Source organism: Panthera pardus, unplaced genomic scaffold (genome assembly GCF_024362965.1).
Source record: "Panthera pardus isolate Hobbes unplaced genomic scaffold, ASM2436296v1 HiC_scaffold_6, whole genome shotgun sequence".
NCBI classification, from domain to species: Eukaryota; Metazoa; Chordata; class Mammalia; order Carnivora; family Felidae; genus Panthera; species Panthera pardus.
In genome coordinates this window covers 6,616,221-6,641,030 of record NW_026526991.1, presented here as the reverse complement: position 1 = coordinate 6,641,030, position 24,810 = coordinate 6,616,221, and the positions used below count along the sequence as shown (strand labels likewise).

General features: G+C 48.6%; 1 protein-coding gene across 4 annotated transcripts in view; it reads right to left on the bottom strand.

Moving 5' to 3' along the window:
• ATXN10 (ataxin 10) overlaps window positions 1-24,810 on the bottom strand; it is a 167,409-nt gene that overhangs the window by 98,857 nt on the left and 43,742 nt on the right. For 3 of the 4 annotated variants that reach the window (XM_053895389.1, XM_053895386.1, XM_053895387.1), the window contains 2 exons: window positions 12,683-12,763; window positions 3,192-3,357 (listed from right to left, as the gene is read on the bottom strand). In XM_053895389.1, coding sequence (XP_053751364.1) covers window positions 3,192-3,357; window positions 12,683-12,763 — 247 coding nt within the window. The remainder of the gene's footprint in view (window positions 1-3,191; window positions 3,358-12,682; window positions 12,764-24,810) is intronic. The other variant, XM_053895388.1, reaches the window with a different exon arrangement.

The window sequence follows — 24,810 nt, the reverse complement described above, 5'->3', positions numbered from 1 at the left end:
ATGTGAGAACCTAAGACTATTTTCACTACGGCGGCATGGACAAAAAAAAAAAAAAAAAAAAAAAAAAAACCCTCAGGATTTTAGAGGCACACAATTACGTAAATTAACACACAGATGATACAAACACGACTTTTCGTTCCAATTTTTCAGCCGCAGCATGGTAAGAACCTTCCTGGGTATCCTGTCCTACGGATACCCCAGCCGGGTAAACGCGGTGGTTTGCTGTCTGCTGGCTGGGGGAGACAGGGAGAGGAGGCAGGAGTGGGGAGCCCCGATCAGCGCATTTGCTGGTTTCCACGGTGTAAGTTTCCGAACATTTAACGATGGACTCAGAAGTCAGTACAGGCCAGCCCCGGCAGCCACTGGCTATAGGGTATATCGAAATATTGAGGTTAGAGGTCTTCTTAAAAACTACTGTGGCTTTTTTAAAACCTTCTAACTTAAAGGAGAACACACATACGGTAACGTGCACAAATCAGGAGGGTAGGGGTTAATGAGTTTTTAAAAAGTGAACTACTGGGGAAAGAACCATTCTACCCGTTCTGGCTTTAAGACAGAAGGGAAGGAAGATAGGACAGTTCTCAAAAGAAAACGGTCTATACATTTTTATCTATTGGTGCACCTGGGTGGCCCAGTTGGTCTGACTCCTATAGTTTTGGCTCAGGTCATGACCTTGCGGTTCGTAAGTTCCAGTCCTGCATCAGGCTCTGTGCTGACAGCACGGGGCCGGCTTGGGATTCTTTCTCTCCCTCTCTGCCCCGCGCCTGCCTGCTCATTCTCAAAATAAGTCAATAAACTTAAGTTAATTTCTATCTATTAATATACAGTATTTCCTCCCATCTTAGAAATGAAACTATCTGAAAAAAATACACAAACTTTCCTCAATATAGAAAGTTCCATCGGGCGCCTGAGTGGCTTCGTTGGTTAAGCATCCGACTTTGGCTCAGGTCATGATCTTGTGGTGTCTGAGTCTGGGCCCCATGTCAGGCTCTGTGCTGACAGCTCAGAGCCTGGAGCCTGCTTCCGATCCTGTGTGTCCCTCTCTCTCTGCCCGTACCCACTCACACTGTCTGTCTGTCTCTCTCTCTCAAAGAAAATAAACATTAAAAAAACTAGTTTCATCAGGTCATTTCTTATGACAATATTGAAATTATCTGTACTATAAATACAAGTGCCCTGAAAAAGTTGAAAGCTGGGTCTTAACCAAGTACTAAGTTTTAGTTCCTTTTCTGTCTCCTGGAGAATTGATTTTTGAAACTTTTTAGAAGCACAGCTCACTGCTCCTCCTACTGGAAACAAAGGCAAATCTATCTCCAGGAAGGAAAGGCAGTAGGAAGTCGAGATTTGGCTCTTGTAGCACAGAAATGAGAATGAAAGTACCAGCTTTGCCCGCGAGCGCAAATGTGGTCTGTAGGAACGCGGCACAGAAAATCCACAGCAAAGTAACCTTGAAACACGGTACATTCACCGAGAAGGAAATCTACCGTCACAGTGAAGTCCTAACCGCGGCCCGCGGTTACGAGGGAAGCTAAGAGGTTCGTGGCATCACGCACAGCTCCCTGGAAAACGCTATGGATCCGCATGGTGGGTGGTCCTGTGGAGGGCAGCCCCTCCCACCCATCATTCCCACAGACGTCAGTGTTACCGAGGACGTATACTTGACACAATAAAAATACGCCCACCTTGAGTGTATGCTACAGAGTTGTGTCGACATACACAGCCAGGTACAACCTTTCCATTACCCAAAACGTTCCCTCGTGCCCCCCACAATCAATTCTACCCCTCCACCTCCAGCCCCTGATGACCTTTCGCAGGCTTTGTTATTATTGGTAAGTTTCGCGCTCTACTCTGGCTACCCTCATGCAGCAGGTTTGCGATTCCTCTCTGCTGTGTGACAAACACATCCCTTTCTACTGTTGAGTAGTATTCCAGAGAAAGAACCATTCTAACTTTAAGACAGGGGGGAAGGAAGATGGGACAGACAAAAATAAACAGAATTCCTCACGCAAAGAGAAGGGAAGCAGAATCGGCATAAACTAGCTTCCATCCCCTTGGTAAAGACTCGAATGATCCAGGGCAGCCTTGAGGAGAATAAAAAAAGATACTTGAAGAAGCTGACCAGGCTGGTGTATGATCGCGAATCTCCTACAAGGACAGAAGAAACAAACTTTCTGGAAGGCAATTTAAAATGTGTACCAGAAGCTTTAAAACGGGATACACCCTTACAGGCAGCAATTTCACGCCGAGGCTAATACGAGGGAAACGTACAAAGATGTACCTGTGAAGGCATGTACCACAGCCCTGGCGACAGTGAGCACAAGTGGGAACAACCTGAATGCCAGACGGGCAAGCTGTGGCAAGTTCTTTACTTACAATGCTACCCTGGCTTTTCTCACGACATTCACAATGGACTGTTTATGCAGTCAGCCAATACTAAATGCCTACTGTGTACCATGAACATAGGAACGTAAGAGTCAAAACTTTTACCCTCATAAAACTTACATTCCGTAGAAGAAAAAACAGAAACTTACAAAAAGCACAGCATGGTTTCATTTTTCAGAATACATGTTTGTGCACGTGTGCATGCATGTATTTGATGTTAGCTGCCTGGAAAAATACGTTAACCAGATTTTTGTCTCAAGTCGTTAACTCTGGATGGTAGGAAGACAGGCACTGTCTTCCCTTACCTGTGTTTTCCTAACTGTTCCAAACCGAGGATACTGTCCTCATCCATTCGGGCCACTGTAACAGAACACCGCACACTGGAGGGCTCAGAGACAACATTTATGCCTCACAGTTCTGGAGGCTCAAGTCCACGGTCAGGGTGCCTGCACGGCTGGGTTCCAATGAAGGCCCTCTTCCGGGCTGCAGATGGCCAACCGCACCATGTCCTCACGTGGTGGAAGGGGCAAGGGATCCTTCCGGGGTCTCTCGAGTAAGGGCACTAATCCCATTCACGAGGGCTCCGCCCTCAGGACCTCAAACCTCCCACGGGCCCCACCTCCGAACAGCATCACATGGGCCACCAGATTTTCAACATACGAATTTGGAGGTGGGGCACACTCAGTCCGTATGTTACTTACGCACTATATTTTAAAGCTTTAAAAGAGAAATTCTCGTGGAGGACCAGACTAGGTCCGAAAATCTCCCTTTCCCTCTCTCAACCAAGGTTATGAAACCTGTCCTCGTACCTCATCGTCAGCGTGCTGCTCAGAGGTCAGTTTCAGCACGATCTTGCACTGATTCACAAACGTGCTTGCAATCAACTCGGCATGGCTCAAAAACACAGGGATGTCATCCTTGGTCAGTGGCTCATCACCCACGATTTTCGCTATCATAAGGTCCAACAAGGTAACTCTGTGAAACATAAAAAAATTTTACATAAATACGAAATATTGAAATTGCACCATACTAAAAATATTTATAGAGCGCATTTTTAAGAGGATGTTTTAATTTTTTAAATTCCTTACTTTGTTTATGATGTCTAACTAGGGCAAATATTTTTTGTGAATAAAATCAATCTTCATCAGTTACGTGTTTTTTCAAACCTTGACTTCTCTGATGTGACGTGGCTACAGAAACGAGCCCCCGTTATATGCCCTTTACTGTGAGCCCTTAATTCAGTTATTTCAGAAACGCTGTCAAGTGTTATAACACGTCCACAATATCAACAACAGCGAAGTCCAGGGGACTCACATCCATTCACAGCTCACTCCTGGGCTACTGAGCACTTTACACACACGGATCTCATTTACTCTACCGACACTCCAAGAGACAGGCACTGCCACTGGCCTGCACTAAGAACGGCAAACAGGGCTCAGTGAGGCCAATTCACACGCCCCGTATCACACGTGCCGAGCTGCATCAGGACCCAGACACAGGATTCCAGCTCTCACTCCTGGGCCACAGGCCTCAGCCACTCACTTCGCTGTCCTTCCTGGGAAGGCTGGCTTTGTTTATTTCATCATTTTAGTTTACCAAGACATAAATCTGAAGACCAGACCTATTTGATTTTACATCAACACTTGTATTATCCCATAAGTATTTCTATTCAACAAACTCTTTCCTTCTCTGAGAAAAAAAAACAAGTCTCACCCAGGGCAATCTATCCAGCATAAACCAAGCAGGATGTTTCTCAAAATTACGCTCTGACTTGAGATTACATGTATAACTCTCATTTATTTTTAAACCAGAAAGGACAGGAATGCTTAGCAAATAGGGGTAATTCACTTACAGGAGGCTTGGAGCGTTTCTTACCAAACAAACAAACAAAAAAAAGAATTTGCAAGTTTCAAGCATGAAATGAAACTATACCAAACTCTTCCTGTATTTTTGCCAAATGACGGGAAAGATCATCCTTCTGGGGAGAAAAAAAAAAAATCATACACAGACCTTACTGGTTTTCAAAACTCCTAAAACCTTCAGATTTCTTACAGCAATTATTAATCCAAAATGAAACAGATGACCCCCTCAACTGAGTACAAAAGAACAACAAACAGTGCAGTACTAGGGTTATTTTTGTTTTCCCTTATTCACACAGAAGCTTTAAAAATGAATGGGGTGCTCTCAGGCCGTAAAGCCAGGCTTTCCGCTTTCCCCAGGCAGGTCGACTTTCTGGGAACGCTGGGGAGGAGGCTACCTACTAGGTATGATCCAAAAGGAACCCAGATGTCTGCACTAAAAATATTCTTTTTAAACTGGGAAAGCGTGACAACGGCTGCTAGGTATGACAAGTCATAAGCTGTGGTTTCAGGGAACTCAGCGCCTCGTGGACTCAGAACAGAGCACACAAAAAGGAGGAGCAGACCCTGAAGGGGTTGTGTGAGGTCCAAGACAGAAAGAGTAGGCCCAGGGTGGTACCCAAGTTCATCAGGCCGAAGCAGGAAGGCCCTGGAGTCCCAGGGGACACACGGAGGGAGGCCTGGAAGCGGCAGCTGCCAGATAAGGTAATAGATGCAGACGCTGCCTTCATTACAGGCTCACCAGAGGCCGTCCACCCCTCACACTCCTCCCTGCTCGGGCGAAGCACCTCTACTGTGTGACTGTAACACGGGACAGCAGAGCAGACGAGGACTTAAGTGATTTGGGGGGGGGGGGGGGGGGCGGGGAGGAAAAACCAGAACATGAATGTTCAAAATAAAAAACTACAAGTCAAGTTTAACTATCACCTGAGAATCAGTTATACTTCATTAAATGATCTGACTTCTATTCTGTTATCTGTCAATAAAAACCTTTAACGGCTCCCATCATTAGGGAGCGGGTCCAAACACTTTCGTCTGCCATTTACAAGGGGGCCGGCCCAACCAGAGGCCCCATCTAACTGCCCAACCCCCCCTACATCTAGCCACCATCAAAAACCATCCGTCTCATCAAAATGTGGGGCTCACGCGTGGGACTTAACAGCTCAAGGAAGAGGTTTTTTTCCGAAATCATGTATTTTAACGGTGGATTACATCTGCCCCTCCATTTCTAAGCCAGAAAACATGTGTACTGAAAAGTACCGTGTGATCAGGGACCGGGGGATGTCATGCGGGAAGCCTGACTCCTTCCAGTTGCAGGGGAACCACTCTAGACACTTCCTTGGAAACAGAACAAAATACCAGTGCTACTCACTCACTGACTTGGTGACTCTCCCAGAGGTGAAGAACGAAAAAGCGAGACGTCAGAGACTAGCTATCTAAAGTCACACATCAGTGTGAGAGTCCCCCATCCTTCTTCAACCCAGAAGTCCTCACTCGGGCTGCCACAGGCTCACCGGACACACCCCTTAATGCAGACCGAAGCTTCTGTAATTTTCTCTCTCGACCCCTGGCTGTCATTAGCATTCTATTTCTGATTCACTTCTGATTAAATAGTTACACAGTCTGCCCTCAAAATCAGGATTCCCGTTTCATTAAAAAAAAATAATAATAATAATAATATATATATATAGAGAGAGAGAGAGAGAGAGAGAAAGAGAGAGAGAAAGAGAGAGAGAGAGATACATATAAGAGAAATATATACATTTAAGGGAAAATTCTATAGCAAAATTTATATCTGAAAGTCCTGCTTAGATTAATGCAAGCTCAATTTTTTTTTAATTTTTTTTTTTTTTTTTACGTTCATTTATTTTTGAGAAACAGAGTGAGACAAAGCATGAGCAGGGAAGGGGCAGAGAGAGAAGGAGACACAGAATCCGAAGCGGGCTCCAGGCCCTGAGCTGTCAGCACAGAGCCCGACGCGGGGCTCGAACCACAAACCGTGAGATCATGACCTGAGCCGAAGTCGGACGCTCAACCGACTGAGCCACCCAGGTGCCCAATGCAGGCTTAGTGTTAATAGCCACACCTGTACCACCCTGAAATGGGTAAGGTGGTTGTGGGGGGACTGGAGTGAGGTACCAAGAAGCAGGGGGAGCTTGTAAGGGCGTGAGTTCTATGAGCAGGGCACGTAATAATAGTCTCTCCTTCTGGAAATAAAATGTCTGCAATTTGGGGCTCCTGGGTGGCTCAGTCAGTTGGGCGTCCAACTTCGGCTCAGGTCACGATGTCACGGTTCATGAGTTCGAGCCCCAAGTCGGGCTCTGTGCTGACGGCTCGGAGCCTGGAGCCTGCTTCGGATTCTGTGTCTCCCTCTCTCTCTGGCCCTTCCCCTGTTCCTGCTCTGTCTCTCTCTGTCTCAAAAATAAATAAACGTTAAAAAAAAAATTAAAAAAAAAATGTCTGCAATTCAACTAAGGGCTGATGGCCCCAACGAACTGGGAATTTACATCTGGACCGCCCCACGGATACCATCTGTTGAATGGTGTGCCATAAAGGCCAAAACCTGTATTAACCTGGACAAGCTAACCAAGATGCAGGCAGGCACAAAGCCGTGGCCGAACTAACCTCGCTAATCCCTAAGTTACAGGCATACGAGATTCCTGTGTGGCGGGGAAGGAGACTGCTGATCCTGGCATCAGACACGCTGAGTCCAAACACTAGGCCGGCCACCTTTGCAGGGCAAATACCTTAACCCACAAAGCCTCAGATCCCGACGTGGAAAATGGCAAGAATGACACCTATGTCGCGGGGTCTCTCGAGGATGAAGTGAAAAGGCTGTAGGGTGCTACCCGGAGGGAAAGTCAAGGACGCGGAAGAGCAGGAGCACAGAAGCAACTCACTGACTGAGTGATGACCGCATGCCAGGCACTGCTCCCTTCATCCTACGCTTCAGTTAGTTACGGCCACGTCACGGGGAGGCTACCAGCCGTACCCCTATTCGACAGAAGAAACACAGCTGCACAAGAGGAGGTAACTTCTCCAAAGCAGTGAGCCACGGAACCACCGCCGCTGTGCGCGTTACCCTGCTACAGACGTCACAAGCCTGGAAACTGCAACAGTGTTTTCCGAGGGCAGCTGTGTCAATCTAACGATAGTGCGACTCGCTGGGAAGGGGGACCAGAGAACTGCGTAAGCGCAGACCCTCATTTCTGCCAATCAGTCACGGGAACTGCCTGGGACTCCGCAGCCACCACTTCTCACCAAGCGGCCTGGAGTCAACCGAGGGCACAGCCCAAAGCAGCTGCTCCAGGAAAGGGCAGCAAAACACTCCCAGCACCTTCCGGCCAGGCCCACCCACACGAAAGGCAGGGGCGGTGTCTCGCTGTCACCTCGAGGCCCCAGGGACCAGCGGCAGGCACTTAATGAACACACCGCCCGTTTCACTGACCGATCCTCACACGATTTTAAACCTAGCAGCCGCTAACCCGACGGGCCACTGCAATTCAGCAGGCGGGGGCCGCGGCCAGGGCACCTCCTCAGGCGATTCGGGGGAAGCACCACGTATCCCCACAGGGTTCTCGAGTGGAGCCCCTCACGGGAACCACAAAACACAGGACACGGTCTCAGCGCCGCCACAGAGGTGGCGGCCATCTAGAACGTCCATTCTAGATGCACAGGAAGCACGTTCATTCACTGCCTGTCCCTGTTGAGAAAAACTCAATCTTTTCCATCCTATTAACCTGCAAACGTACCACTCTGAGCGCAGAATTCCCCGTTACTGCCTGAAAAGGGGTCTGCGGGGAACCCAAGAGCCTCTCCTCGATCACAGACGGAGTGCCTCTGCTGAGCCCCCCCACTCCCCTCCTCCCTGCGCCCTCCCCCCCGCCCCCCTGCACACACACCAGCACAGACACCATCAGCACTGAGGCCTCAGGCCCTTCCGCCAACTGTTCGAGGCGGTCACCACAAAAAGCTCAGATGAGCTCTGAAAAGGACCTAAATGCACGAGTGTACAGCTGACCCCGAACAACACAGGGGACAGAGGCAGCGACCCCCTATAGGGTTAGAAATCCATATTTCACTTTTGACTCCCCCCAAACTTAACTACTAATGGCCCACTACTGACAAGAAGCATTACCAATAACATAAGTTGATTAACACATATTTTGGATGTTATATGTGTTATATACTATATTCTTACAATAAAGTAAGCTAGAGAAAAAAAAAAGGTTATTAAGAAAACCATAAGGTGGGGGGTCGCCTGGGAGGCTCAACTGGTTAAGGGTCGACTCTTGATTTTGGCTCAGGTCATGATCCCAGAGTTGTGGGATCAAGCTCTGGGTCAGGCTCCACCCTGAGCATGTACTCTGCCTAAGACTTTCTCTCTCTCTCTCTCTCTCTCTCTCTCTCTCTCTCTCTCCTTTGCGCTTCACCCTTGCTCGTGCTCTGTGTCTAATAAAAAAAAGATGAAGAGGTGCCTGGGTGGCTCAGTCGGTTGAGGGTTGAGCGTCCAACTTCGGCTCAGGTCATGATCTCGCGGTTTGTGAGTTCGAGCCCCGCAACGGGCTTTGTGCTGACAGCCCGGAGCCTGGAGCCTGCTTCAGATTCTGTGTCTCCCTCTCTGTGGCCCTTCCCCATTCATGCTCTGTCTGTCTCTCTCTCTCTCTCTCAAAAATAAATAAACATCAAAAAAAAAAAAAAAAGCTTTTGAAAAAAAAGATAAATAAAAGTTTTTTTTAAATTGAAGAAAAAAAAGAAAACAGAAGGAAGAGGAGAAAATACACTTACAGTCCTGTACTTACTGGAAAAACCTGGCACATAAGTGGACCTGTGCAGTTCACATCCATGGGCTCAAGGGTCAGCTGTACATTCACGAGGAGGAGAGGCGGGGGCCAGGACTTCCAGGCAGAGAAAGGGACACATGCAAAGGCAAGCAAGTACAGGGAAGGCCTCAAGAACTGAGAGGAGTTCTCTGTTGCCACAGTGTGGTGACCGGGAGAGAGGGGGCAGGGGTTGGAAATGAAGCAACATTATAAAGGGCCTCAAAGAGCCACACCACGGAATTTAACCGCGTCCTGGGCAGGCAGGACCTGCCACTGAAATGGCAGGGCGAGATCCATGCCAGCAGTACGGTAGGTAACAGAGAACGGGAAACAAACATCGGAACAATCGGACTCTAGGCCGCTGCCCTGCCATGGTCATGGCAGCCTGATTCAGGAGAGCTGAACAGCAGAAGCAACCTAAGTGTCCACCGACGGATGAGTGGGTAAACAAAACGTGGTCCATCCACACAACGGAAGAGGATTCAGCCTTGCAAAAGGAAGGAGAGGGGCGCCCGGGTGGCTCAGTCGGTTAGGCATCCAACTTCAGCTCAGGTCATGATCTCGCAGCTCGTGGGTTCGAGCCCCCGGGACGGGCTCTGTGCCGACAGCTTGGAGCCTGGACCCTGCTTCGGATTCTGTATCTCCCTCTCTATCTCTCAAAAATGAATGAAAGTTAAAAAAATTTTAAACCAAAAAAAAGGGAAGGAGATTCTGACACCTGCCACGATACGGACGAACCTTGAGAACATTATCATAAGTGAAATAAGCCAGTCATAACAGGGCAAAGACTGCAGGATTCCACTTACGGGAGGCACCCGCTGTCATCAATATCAGAGGGACAGAAAGTCAGATGATGGCTGCCAGGGGCTGGGGGAGGGGCGATGGGGAGCCGTTAACAAGGAAGCTCTGGTTTTGGAAGATGAGGAAGTTCTGGAGGCTGGCCACACAACGGTGTCGTGTACAGAGCGCTACTAAACTGCACACGTGAACACGGTTACAGTAGTACATCTGAAGTTACGTGTCCTTTATCACACTTTTTTAAAATCTTGTTTCATGTTTGCTTTTGAGACAGAGAGAGAGCATGACTGGGGGAGGGGCAGAGAGAGAGGAAGACAGAATCCGAAGCAGGCTCCAGATTCCGAGCTGTCAGAACAGAGCCCGACACAGGGCTTGAACTCACGAGCTGTGAGATCGTGACCCGAGCCAAAGTCAGACGCTCAACCAACTGAGCCACCCAGGCGCCCTATCACAATTTTTTAAAAGGCCACAGCGGAAGTCCAGTCAAAGAGGACGTAAGGGTAAAGCAAAGGTGTGGTGAGAGCGAGCTCACCAGACACGGGGATGGCGCCCTCAGCAGGGCCACTGACCCGGGAACCCGAAAGGGGACCCTGAGGTTTCCGACACGGCAGACGGTATAACCCGAGTAAGCGTGCTTACTGGATAGACCTTCCCGACAATAAGAAAATTCATTCGCAGGGCACCCGGGTGGCTCTGTTAAGTATCCGACTTCAGCTCAGGTCATGACCTCATGGTTCAGGAGATCAAGCCCCACATGAGGGTCTCTGCTGTCAGCATGGAGCCTGCTTGGGATCCTCTGTCCTCCTCTCTCTGCTCCTCCCCCGCTCATTCACTCTCTCTCTCTCTCTCTCTCTCACACACACACACACACACACACACACACAAATAGATAAATAAATAAAATAAACATTAAAAGACAAAATTCATTTGCCTCATGTTTTCATCCCAACAACCTTTTCTGGCACCTGTGACGTGCCAAGCACTGTCTGGGAAACGTGGGCACCCCAGAACCAAAGACAAAATCCATTCCCTCTCAGGCTGACAGCCCAAGGGCGCTGTCACAAGGCAGCACGCAGGTGTGTGACACAATACGACGTACAATGAGTGACACGAGGAAATGAAAGCACTTCTCCTTTGGAAGAAAAGTAAAGAGGGGCGGTGACACGTGAGCAGACGCTCCATGAAGGGAAGCAGTGGCTGCGACTTTTTTTTAAATAAAAACGGAAAATGTTTAGTCTGGCACCGTCTTGGTTACGTAATGGAGCAGCCTAAACACTGATCTTTTGTAAGGAATATGAAGAATACAAAATTGCATATTAAAATACAACTCAAGGGGCACGTGGGTGTCTCAATCGGTTAAGCGTCCGACTTCGGCTCAGGTCGCGATCTCGCGGTCCGTGAGTACGAGCCCCGCGTCGGGCTCTGCGCTGACGGCTCGGAGCCCGGAGCCTGCTTGGGATTCTGCGTCTCCCTCTCTCTCTGCCCCTTCCCTGCTCACACTCTGTCTCTCTCTCAAAAATAAATAAACATTAAAAAAAAAAAATACAATCCAACCAGGCATTATTCTCCTCGCATTCGGGTATTCCTCACTACAAAGCCATTTCCTAACTTATAGCCCTGTTCCTTGTGTCACATATTTTAGGTCAAAAACTAAGAATAATTCTTTTTCTGCAACAGAAGTATGCATATGGTGGGGCGGGGGCACTGGGTTTATAAACACGGCATTTATTTATTTATTTATTTATTTATTTATTTATTTATTTATTTATTTATATTTTTTTAGCGTTTATTTTGAGACACAGAGAGACAGAGCTTGAACGGGGGAGGGTCAGAGAGAGAGGGAGACACAGAATCCGAAGCAGGCTCCAGGCTCTGAGCCGTCAGCAGGGCTCAAACTCATGGACTGAGATCCTGACCTGAGCCGAAGTCGGACGCTTAACCGACTGAGCCACCCCGGCACCCCATAAACATGGCATTTAAACTGACTTTAAAAGCACAAACTTTTCCTCTTTGTCAAAGATATTAAAGATATGAGAGTTCCTCAACAAGACTACAAAGGAGCATACACGGAACTGTTGGAAGCCAAATATACCGTAAGAACTTCAAAACCACAGCAATTATACAAATGGTGACTACAATCAAAAGATTAACATTTTTTACAGTTTTTCATCATTAGACCTGGGATTTCTAAGTTAAGTTTTATGTTTCCCGAGGCAGTGTCTCCAGTAAGGCTAGGAAAGCCACAAGCCGCCGGAGTCATACTGGAAATCGTTTCACACCGTCCTCTCCGTGTCCAGGTCTGGAAACCGAACCCCAACGGGGTAAAGGGCCCGGCTACGGGCACGTGAAGAATCACCATCACAACGAGGCACGGAGCCAAGGTCTCGGGGCTCTGAGGGCACTCTTCTTCCCACTGCCACGGCAGGGAGGTGGCAGATGGGCACCAACTTTGCCGGAAATACCCATGGGTCCCTACGAGCTTTGGTGGAGCACGTCCCACATCGTCACACCGAACAGGAGCACGTTGCAAATCTACAGACAGGCGTCAAGGGACGAGCCTGACATTGTGCCGGTCACAGTTTTCGAGCGCGCCCTCACTGAACGATGCCATCAACCTGGACTCCGCAGCCCCACGTAAATCACTGCCTGTTGTGGCCGAGCGGTAATGCTAACCAGCCAATTTAAAACCATTCCCGACCCAGAAACATGTAGTTAGAGATTTTGTGCCAGCTAAGAAACCACACAGTTTTTCATTCATGTGTACGGGATACTCTATATGGAATGCTAAATACTCAAAACCACACTGGTTTTTGGGGTTACCTTTCTTGATTGCTCATTTTGGCATACATGGCTTTCACCAATTCCGGGCTTTTCAGAAAATGGTCTGTAATAATCAAGAACCTAAGAAAAAAGGAGGAAAAAGTGTGGTTACCAGAAACATAGTAAAATGGACATAGCCTTATCTCTCTATAGGCGTTTTATACATAAAAACATTTCTTTTTATTGAATTTTTGATTTGCTGCAATATTAAAATGTTTTAAGAGGTTCACAGGCGATGTTTCCATTAACAGCTAAAAGAAAATAAAAACCCTCAAAATAGGTTTCTCCAACTTTACCTCTGAAAAATGTACTGATATGATTCATTTATTCCACCGGAAGGAAGGGCCTACTCTGTATAGGTTTTATCTAAGTTTCATTTTCACAGTAACATGAAATTGACCTACAAGTTCAGATATAAACAGAAAACACATTAAACTGTTTTACTCAGAACGTTAAGTGCTAAAATCAACCAGAGCAACGGGACATGTCATACATTTTATTTAAACATATGCCAACAGCCTGGTAAGGCACACGGGCTTGATTACCTCGTCCGTAAAAGCTCTCGAGTTACCAACAAAACATCCTCACTGTCAAGCAAACCACTCATCTAAACTCAGAGATCAACGTATGAAGACCCGGAGGCAAAGATTACCAGCATCCTTCTTCAAAGTACCCCTGTGACAACTAAAAAGACTGTGTCGTATTATTAATTACTTCTGAATCGTATCTGCCGGAGGGCGTCTCCAGTCTTAGGAACTAAAGAGGATACTGTTTAGAACCATGGTTATAGCAGTAAGGGTGACTGTGAAGCATTAAATATATTTATGGACACGGTTTATCTAACTCTTTAACCAAAAAGTTAACAGATGTGTTTCAGCATAACCAAATGATGCAGATTAACGACCACAACACGTCGTCACTCATAAAACACCAAAAGCTAAATCAGTATTCTATTTCTTCCACAGCCTTCAAAATAACTGATTGACACTTTGATACGAAATATTTCTAGTAATAACGGATATACTCAAAATTCTCAGACAGTTTTCATACAAGGTTAAGTCCTCAAACTGCAACGACAGAAACTGACGCATTTCAAGCCAGGTACGCAGAAGTGACCGTAAAGCACGTTCATAATCGAGCTTTCTGGAGCTCAACACATTTTCCCAAGAACATTCGTTCAAAGCGCAATGCTCCAAACGGCCAGGAGCTAGGTCAGAAGCCGTCTTCCCAAACGCTAACAGTGGAGAAAGATTCACACACAGAGAATCAGACAAAAATGTCTTAGGGGCAACACACACCCTTCATGGATCAGAGTAAAAGCAAAGTTTATCTAACCAGAGGGCCAGGGCAGGACGTTCAGGAGGCTGGAGGAGAGCAGAGCATTTAAGTTACCGGTGACAAAAAGGACTTGGAAAAACAGCATGGCAGTGCGCTCAGGGAACCACAGCCAGGAAAACACGACGAGGGTTTAAAGAGGGTTTCAGGGGGCGCCAGGGCGGCTCAGTCGGTTAAGCGTCCGACTTCGGCTCAGGTCACGATCTCGCGGTTTGTGGGTCCGAGCCCCACGTCAGGCTCTGCGCTGACGGCTAACTCCATGACGACCATGCCCTCCTTGGAGACACTGGGCATGGCGCCCTTTCTTTTTTTGACCAATTCTACTGATCTTAAACAATCTTGCCTTGGTTAATTTTTTCTAGTGTGTTTCTGTTTTCTGGGTCACTGACTTCGGCCCCGATTATTTACCGTTCGCTTTTTCCTGCCGCCTACTCAGGTTTTACTGTGCTCTTCTGTCTTCACAAAGTACAACCTAAGGTCACTGCTTTCAGACCTCTCTTCTTTTCTGGTAGAAACATTTAAAATTATAAATTGCCTTCCAAGCACTGCTTTAGCTTTATCCCACAAATCCTTAGACTCTCATTATCCTTCCGTTCAAAAGACCAACTTGCCCTGTGATTTCTCCTTTGACAAATCAATTATTTAGATGAGCTAATTGCCAAAAACTTGGAATATTTCTAGATATCATCTGATTATGGTTTTCTAATGTAAATTCACTGCGGTCAGAGACTCCGTCTCTGTCTGTTCTCATTCTCATATATTTACTGAGACTTTACAGCCCAGACTATGGTCTAGATTGGTGAACACGACATGTGCAGTTGAAAAGAAAGTAGATTTTTCCAAGTTCTGAGATGATGTCCTACAACCTCTCTCGGGTGAAGGTGGTTCTGAGTTCATCTATGTCCACACTGACATCTGTCCACTCCAGTGAATGGCTGAAGAGCAGGAGTTAACACCTCCAACCATCACTCCCAATTCCAAGCATAAAGGACTCACAACGTACCCTCCTACCTCAGACAACCATAAATGCGGGGAAAACACAACGCTACAGTTTTTGGACAACCGACAAAAGACCCGAGTCAAGTAGGCTGTGGAAATAAAAGGCACTTTGGAGAATTTCTTCCTAAACAAATAAAATATTCTAGTAAGTGTGTGATAAATGCGATTTCAGATCAGTACGTTTACAAAATCCTTACGGCCCAACAGCAGACCGGGACACACTCGGTGGAGGAAGGGCTAAGTCTCCCACGGTGGAGTGGGTGCCGAACAGGCGGAAATGGAGCTGCAAGTTTCCAGGGACGCGGGGCGGTGAGGGCAAGGGCGATGGGCAGGGACAGAGGAAAGACGCGTCCCAGTCACCGTGGCGCTCGGCCGCCGCGCCCATCGACAGCGCCCGGAGCAGAAAGGAAAGCGGGTCCGCACTCTCACCTTTACACCGGGAGGTGCGACCACAGCAAACGGCTCAACCTCAAAAGCGAAATGACACGACGCTGACGAAACCCTGAGTAGGGCAAAGACCTCTGCGTCCATCGCCAAAAATCTACAGGACGTAGAAAGACGGACGACTTCATCTACCAGGACATCAAAAAAAAATGTTTAATGTTTATTTATTTTGAGGGAGGGGGCATGAGTGGGGGAGAGGAGCAGAGAGAGGAAGAGGGGATCCCTAGCAGGCTCCACACTCAGCAGGGAACCCAACGCGGGGCTCGATCCCACGACCGCGAGATCACGACCTGAGCCGAGATCAAGAGTCAGATGGTTAACCGACTGAGCCACCCGGGCGCCCCTCAAAAATTTTTACATAAAAAATGCCACACACAAAATCAAAGGACAAGGAAGTGAGACAAGTATCTGCGTTTTATTTCACAGAAAAGACCACTGGCCCTAATTTAGAAAATATTCTTCAGCTACAGATAAGACCGACCTCCTAAAGGAAAAACAGGTCAAGAAAATGAGAACGAACATAAAAGAAAAATAGGCTCTTCGGCATCTAAAACGGTGCTCGGCCTCGTGACAAGAAAAACAGGAGATAAAACTCTGTAGCGATGCCACTTCAAACCTCGGCAAGATCGGCGCTTCCAACACTTTGAGAGCACACTCTGTTAGCACCGAGGTAGCAAACCGGGTCCTCTCAACGGCCAAGGGGAGTGTCCGTTGGTACGACAGCTACGAAGGACCTCTTGGCAGTTATCTGTTAAAATATAAAAAGCACGTTTCCTTTGGCCTAGTAATCGCACCTACGAATTTATCGGACAGTCGTACTCGCCAACACGCAACGTGACGTACGTACGAACGGGGCCACTCACCGCCACATCCTGTAGTTACGAAACGCGGGGGGCCTAGATGTTCACCAGTAAGGGGCCGATGAAATAAATCGCGGCATAGTCGCACAACGGAAGACAAAAGAAAGTTCTTTATATGCTTCTAGGGAAAGATCTCACAAGTCTACCATCTGGTTAAAAAAGCAGGAGACTCAACGGTGTGTCGAGGACGAATGGGCGGCCCACCTGTTCAGGGGCCGGGGCCGGAGGAGCTATGAATGGAATGGGAGAATGAATCTCCCCCCAAGTTAAAAAGATCATTTAAGTATATCCTGGGGAATTCACCTCAAGTTGGTTTCTCTTTACTGCCCTACGGTGGCGCGACGCCACCTGTGGCCCGGGCGGCTCAGCGTCCCAGGGAGAGGGCCGTGGCGGTGGACGAGTCCGGTCGGTCCCGTCTTACCGGGAGCTACTTCTGGGCAGGGAAAGCTCAGCCATTTCTCCAAAGCGACTTGACTAACAAATCTCTACGTCTCTCCCCAAACGGACACAGAAAAACAGAAACACAAGACGAGGTCACTTCACCTCCCTGTCAGGGCGACTCAGCGGCACAGCGCTCAGGTCACCTAAAATCTTGGTTACACAGCACCACTACCGCGCAGTCCTCACCGCCCCCTGCAGCGCGACTGCACCCGCCAAGCACGTCGCCCACGACACGCTGCCAGGGCTCCTCTCCTCTCCCCCCGGTGCCAACGCCGTGCCCTCTCCGGACCCGCGCTGCCCTCGGCCCGGAGTTTCAGCTCCCGCTCTCCGGAAGCCCCCCTCGCAGGCGAGCTCCCAGCCCCGGGCTTCCACGGCACCCTGTGCTCCGTCTTCTGGAACTTCCACGCTGGCCGCACCACAGGACGTCTCCGCTTAGGTGCACGGTGGGCGTCTCCAATCCCGCACGGCCCGCACAGAACTCCCGATCTCCCCATCGCCGGCCAACAAGCCCAGACCCTGACCAGCGCCCCTGCCTTTCTGCTCCCAACCTCACCCCACACCCCCAACCCGCATGAAGCCCCACGGGCCCTCCCTGCAGAGCACATTCAACCTGCGCGCTTCTCCTCACCCCCACGCCACCACCCTCAGCCAAGCCGCCTGCGCCCCCTGCCCGGACCTGGAGGCCACGGCTGCCCCACTCTACCCACCCCCCCCAACCCCCAGCTCAGCCTCCGCCCAGAGGCCAGAGGGAGCTTTTAAATCGCAGACCAGGTCAGTACAAATTCTGCTCAGAACTCTGCGATCCCCTCCCATGGCACAGAGAGAAGGCCAACGACGTCTTCCCGGTTCACGAGGCCCAAAGCAACCGGCTTCCAGCCGCCCCTCGGGCTGTGTGTCCCGCCCAGGACTCTGAAACCACCCTGGGCCCTGTCCCGCAACAGAGGCCTCTGCTGGGGGGGGGGGGGGGGGAGGACAGACGGGAGGGGGGTGGGGGGAAGGGGAGTCTCCACACTCTGGGGACTCACTGCTCCACATGTCCCTCCCGATTGGCCTCCTCCACCTTTACCACACAGGCTATCAAGCAGGCCGGTGACCCTGTTCTCAGCTCAGTATCACTGCCTCAGGAGGGACTTCCCTGAACTCCCAATTCCAAAGCAGCACCCGGCCCCTCCAAGCCCCATCACCGCACTGGAGGACTCTGCTGAAGTCAAATACTCCTCGTTTTTCTTCACAGTCTGTGCCCCGCACCGATCGTATTTAAATGATTACTAATAAGGGGCACCAGGGTGGCTCAGTCAGCTAAGCATCTGACTTTGGCTCACGTCATGATCTTGCGGTTCGGGAGTTCGAGCCCCAAGTCGGGCTCTGTGCTGACAGCTCGGAGCCTGGAGCCTGGAGCCTGCTTCGGATTCTGTGTCTCCTGCTCTCTCTCTCTGCCTCTCTCTCTCTCTCTCTCAAAAATAAACAAACATTAAAAAAAATTTTGATAAAAAATAAGTTACTACGAATAAAACAGCAAATGCTACGCTGTTTGCTCCGAGCCAAGCACCACTCGAAGGACAGCTTTGTAAACACAACTGGGTGTGTATCTTTTCTCAGGCATTTATCTGGCATCTTAGGTATTTATTTGGGGGGGTTTTGTTCATTATCGGTCTCTCTCCCTAAAACATAATGTCTTCTTAATTTTGAACCTCCAGTGCCACAAACACTGCCTGGCACACGTTAAAGACTCAATCAATGATCACTGACTTCATTAATCAGTTCCTGTTTGAAGTGAGCGTTTTAAGTTTCCTGAGTTTCCTACAAGCGTGCACAGGGCAGGAGGGGTCTCTAACTCACAAGTTCTCCGAGAGAAAAGCAGGTCAGATCGTCGCATGGAGGGCAAATTATTCCTTGCGCAGAGCCCAAAGCCCCTTCTCCTGGGCACGGTGGACAGGCCTGCCAGCAGGGTCCTCACAGCAGACCCGAAGTCAGTCAGAGCAAAGCTGCTTCAGAGTATTTGCCAGTGCAAGCCAGGCCCCAGACTGGAGGTGGGGGCGGGGGGGGGGGGTACTATGGGCTCTCAGGTCAGTACATCAACCCAGGAGATGTTGATGAGCACCTAGAGACGCACAGATGGACTGTTCAGTTTTCAGAGTTTCTTTGCATTTTTGAGTTACCCAGGCAAGTACTGGGTGGCAACGAGGTCAAGGTCACACTCACTGGGTCACCAGTCAAATGCAACACCATACGCTTTAACAGTCACCAGAATTAAATACCAGCTCGTTCACTTTAACCAAATGTAATTAAAAAGGCAAAGCCATCAGAGCAAAGGACAAAAATGACATCTTCCCATGATGCTACATAAGAAGAGGCTGGAACGAGTACTGCCACTGAGGCCTCAGAGCGACAGCAAGGGACACGGTGTTGTTAGCCAACAGTCCCCAAGGCAGACCAACCACCCCAGCGCCTGTGTTGTTTTTATTTTTACTTTTTTAAGTAGGCTGCATGCCCAGCGTGGAGCCCAATGCGAGGCTTTAACTCTCGATCCCAAGATCAAGACCTGATCTGGGATCAAAAGCCAGACGCGTAAGCAACTGAGCCACCCGGGCGCCCCAATCCATACGCCTTTAAACACAGGGGATGTGAAGTTCAAAAGCGTGGAAGCGTCTGACCTAAATCAGCCCCGTCGTTTAAGAATTAAAGAAAGAGAGGCCCACAGAGGTTTAGTGTCCTGGGAAAGGTCCCTCAGCTCCCTGAGAGTCAAGACAAGAGCTCCGTCTCTGCCTTCCGGGGCTTCTCTGAAAATGCTCCCCTTTAGAGAGCTTGCGGCTTGCTCAAGCAGCCCTTTGGGAGAGAAGTTTCAGGTGAACTTAGCATCCGGTTCTTCGTGTCACCTTCAGTTCAAAGTGACCAAGCGTAAAATTCCTCCATTCTTTTTTTCCGTTTTCTTTTGCGAAAGATTTTACCTTTAAGTAACATCTGCGACCAACATGGGGCTCAAACCCACAACCCTGAGATCGAGGGTCTCACGCTCCACGGACTGAGCCAGCCACGCGCCCCCTCCATTTTTTTTTTCCACACAAGAAAGAGGAAACGTCTACCGGTGAGTGAAGATAGCGGCATCTGTACTTTAACGATTTCGAGGACGAGAATAACTGTCACTCACCTTCAACCTATGCGAAGGGCAGGAAAAAAGCATCCTGTGTGGACATCCATACAAACAACTGAATTCTCCGCTACCACGTTACGGCGTAACATCCAGCGTCCAATACCGATGGCAAATACGCAACAGAGCAACGAGAAGATGCCGACGGGAGGGCGACCTTTTCCTTGCACCTTGAAAGCGGCCACTGCGATGGCTGCCAATCACGCGTGTCTGTGTTAGTTCCTGAGACTGTTTTTCTAAACGTAATATATTCTCCATGCCAGCATGTCGCATCAAGTTACAAGTGGAATCTCAACTTTCAACCTAGAATCCACTGCATGTACTTTCTTACCGAACGTCGGCTCGGGGGGAACCGAAGACAAAGACTTTTACAACAACGAGAGACCCAACCGTGGTCAGTGTTTCCTAAGTTACAGATTTGACATCTGTGATTAAACTCTTCTGGAGAACAACCATCTCTGTAAATTCCGAAATTCTGTGGCAGTGTTGTGTGAGGGAGGTGGGTCCTTCTGATCCGAAACCTGAAACGCCACAAGGACATCTAGAGACTTTAAGTAAGGCTCCACTAACACTCCAGACGTCACGGAAGAGAACAAATGGTCTTGGGGAGGGTCAGAAATATCTTCTAGCAAAGGCAGGAGTTGGAGTAGAAAGGGCATCAGAGAAAGAGATTTATTTTACAAAAAGAGTAAACGAGAAATGCGATACTTTTGTTAAGTCCTGAACTGCACGCACAGACACACGAGCTGAACCCTCTCCCTCACGTGCACGAGGGTCCCAGGCCGGCTTCGCCTATTACTTTCTGTTTCTGGTGCCAAAACGGACTCATGCAGGCCAAGAGGCAAAACGCCTCCGCTTAATCTGGAAATTCATCACCGAAATGCGATTACAGAAAAGCTAACGTTCACAAATCGAGCTGTCGACGTCAAAGCACTGACCACATATCTGCATCATCTTCCATACTGGCTAAAAACCCAGATGCATCAAGGTCCTTCTTTCCATCTCCTTTCTTTCGATCTTCCTCATTTATAAATGGTGTTAATGAGGTATGTGAACAATTACAGACAGATTAATTATTGTCTATGGACAGTGTTCCTACTCCACACAGAAAGTGCTAAAAGCCATCTCTAAGCATCAAGAAGCAGACATACAGGGGCTCCTGGGTGGCTCAGTTGGTTCAGTGTCCAACTCTCCATCTTGGCCCGGGTCATGATCTCACGTTTGTGAGTTCGAGCTCCTCCTCGGGCTCCACACTGACAGCGTGGGGCCTCCTTGGGATTCTCCCTCTCTCTCTGCCCCTCCCCTGCTTGCGCTCTCTCTCTCGCTCTCTCTCTCTCAAAATAAATGAATAAACTTAAAAAAAAAAAAAAAAGACAAAGAGCAGTATGCCACTGACACACGGAGTGGCTGTAAGCCAATAAGCAGTAACTTACTGCTGAAGTTCAGGTTTTAGGGAAATTTTTTCAAGCGAGATCCCTGTCTTATCCCCACTTCCACATAAGCACGAAGCACACAGTATCAAAGCCACACTTACAAAATATTTCAGGGACTGTGAAAACCTAGAAAATGCTTTCATACCGCACTAATTAAGCGAAGAATCTGATTTAACCAGGTTCTGGAAAAAAAAAACCCCTATTCGTTTCTGAGGCCGGGGAAATCCCACCCACAGCTGCTTCCTACAGCAATCTGGACAAAGCTTACAAAGCTGGTATAGAAAGGAACTTTCTTCTCTTTGACAAGTAAGTAACATCTTCACCAAGGCAGAAAATCCCCCTAGAACACAAATAAGTTAAAACCTCTGCAAAAGACAGCAGCCGGGATCTCCTACGGCACCTTTACTGTAGGATTTAGAGGAGTTCAAACACCAAGACCCAACCCCTGGATTCATGCGGGGTCATCTCAGAGCAGGAAAACGTCCTTCACACCTACAAACAAAAGGAGCAAATATTTTTAGAAGGACATTATCCCAATAACTCAAACCGAGTAACGCCAGAGCCCTTGGCACCCACGCTTCCCTGCGTCCCTGGTGTATCCAAACAAAGGACCTGGCTACTGAAACCTTGCATTTGTCCCTTTCCAAGAAAAGACACCAAACCCATGAATTCTAACACTGTTGTGTCTTGTACTCTTTGCCAACCATCCCATCGTGTTAGCAGGCGGGACGGAGAAGGGCGGATGCTCCCTAATTGTCAGAGATGGACGGGTTCATATTTAACGGTAAAAAGTAACAATGCTGTCGGAAGCCTCTGGATGCTGGGACAGCTCAGAGACTGCGTCTCATCTCACTGCACTTTGCAAGGAACGCACTTTGCACAAACTGAAGGCCTGTGGCTGGCGCCCAGCAAGTCTGTCGGTGCCATTTCTCTAACATTTGCTTGTGTCTCTGGTCACATTCCGGGAATTCTCGCAGTGTTTCAAACTTGTTTATTATTGTATTTGTTACGGTGATCTGTGACCAGTGATTATCCTTCACTGAAAGCTCAGATGATGGTTAGCATTTTTCAGGAATAAAGTGTTTTTTAAGTAAAGTACATACACTGCTTTTTTAAGAGCTAATGCTATTGCACACTTCATAAACTACCCTACGGTGTAAACACAACTTTTTTTTTTTTTTTAATGTTTATTTATTTTTGAGAGAGAGCGTGAGCAGGGGAGGGGCAGAGAGAGGGGAAGACACAGAATCCGCAGCAGGCTCCAGGCCCTGAGCTGTCAGCACAGAGCCCGACGCGGGGCTCGAACCCACGAACCGCAAGATCATGACCTGAGCCGAAGTCAGACGCTTCACCGACTGAGCCACCCAGGCGCCCCAACACTGCTTTTACATGCACCGGGAAACCAAAAATTTCACTTGAGTCTTTTTACTCCAATACTCGCTTTACTGCAGTGGTCTGGAACCGGACCTGCAGCATCGCTGACAAAATACGGCTGTATTTTGTGATCTCATTCTTCTCATTCTTGTTTAGCGAATGCGCAGCTCCTCTAACACAAATCAAAGTGTCAGCGCTGCCCCAGCGGAAGACATCAGTTGCCACCGCCACTTTCCATCCTTCTTCCATCTGGCGACCTGTGAGAACTCTCACTCGAGCTACTCCGAAGCACACTGCACCTTCCGCCCTTGACCCCTCCTGCCAGAAAACCGCCGACGGCCAAAACCCAGATCTAAGATACTTAACACACGAAACAGACTTCAACTAAAAACTGTGCTAAGTAAGCAGACTCTAAGGATTCATCCACCGTGCTCAATTATAAAACAACCCATACGGAGGAAGGTAATCTAAGTCAAGCACAGTATCCTAATCTTTTCAGACACCAACTTGTGTCTGTGTGCAAATGGGTAATCCAAATACAAATGAATGCTGGGAAAAGTAAATGATTTTTAAAAGAGGCATAATTTCCGGAGGACAATAAAGTTCACACTGAAAGAGACCCAAATTGAGAAAGCGCCTCTGAAACGCAAGTGGCACGGGGGCGCCCGGGTGGCTCCGTCGGCTGAGTGTCTGACTCCGGCTCAGGTCGTGATCTCGCTGTTCATGAGGTCAAGCCCCATACTGGGCTCGCTGCTGTGGCCCAGAGACCGCTTCAGACCCTCTGCCCTTTCTCTCTGCCCCTCCCCGGCTTGCGCTCTCTCTAAATTAAATAAAAACATTAAAATAGTAAAAAACTTCTAAAAATAAGTTTAAAAAAAATGCAAGCAGCACTACCGGCAGCTCCAGGCTCCCCCCGCTCGGACACAAGCTGTGCCCCGAACTCACTGGCCGCTACGTGAAAACACACATGAAAATAGATCTTACGGAAAACGGAAGAACAGGACTAAAAGCAACAGGATTTTTGATGAATTCTACAATGACGAAAGGAAGGACCAATTCCTCAAGACATAACAATTACAGACAGATATGTTCCCAACCACAGAGCCCAAAAATAAGGGACACAAAAACCAACTGGTCTGACTGGACAGACAGAAAACGGTCCCCTTCCAGGAATGCATGAAACAGGTGGACAGAAGACCATCAAGAAACAGAAGGTCTGGGACGCGTGGGTGGCTCCGTCGGTTAAGCATTTGACATCAGTTCAGGTTATGATCTCGCGGTCTGTGAGTTCGAGCCCCGCGTCGGGCTCTGTGCTGACAGCTCGGAACCTGGAGCCCGCTTCCAATTCTGTCTGTCTGTCTCTCTCTCTCTCTCTCTCCCTCTCTCTCTCTCTCTGCCCCTCCCCTGCTCATTTTGTTTGTCTCTCTCAAAAATAAACATAGAAACAAAGAAAGAAAGAAAGGGAAAGAGAGAGGGACAGAGAGAGAGAGAGAAAGAAAGAAGAAAGAAAGACAGAAAGACAGAAAGAAGGAAAGAAAGAAAAAGAAAGACAAACAGAGGTTCAACAGGCGTCTAGACAGCGCCCCCACCAAACCCGAATCCACAGCACATGGGACAGTCTGCATGACAGACCAGGTGCTCGGCCATAAAACACACCTCAACATATTTAAAAATGAAAAACGGGCTGGGGCGCCTGGGTGGCTCAGTCCGTTGAGCGGCCGACTTCAGCTCAGGTCATGATCTCACGGTCCGTGAGTTCAAGCCTCGCGTCAGGCTCTGTGCTGATGGCTTGGAGCCTGGAGCCTGTTTCAGATTCTGTGTCTCCCTCTCTCTGACCCTCCCCTGTTCATGCTCTGTCTCTCTCTGTCTCAAAAATAAATGAACGTTAAAAAAAAAAAATTGAAAAAAAAAAAAAAAATGAAAAACGGGGGGCACCTGGGTGGCTCAGTCGGTTAAGTACCCAACTTCGGCTCAGGTCACGATCTCACAGTTCATGGATTCGAGCCCAGCGTGGGGCTCTGTGCTGACAGCTCAGAGCCTGCAGCCTGCTTCAGATTCTGTGTCCCGTCCCCCCCCCCCACCCCTCCCCGCCCC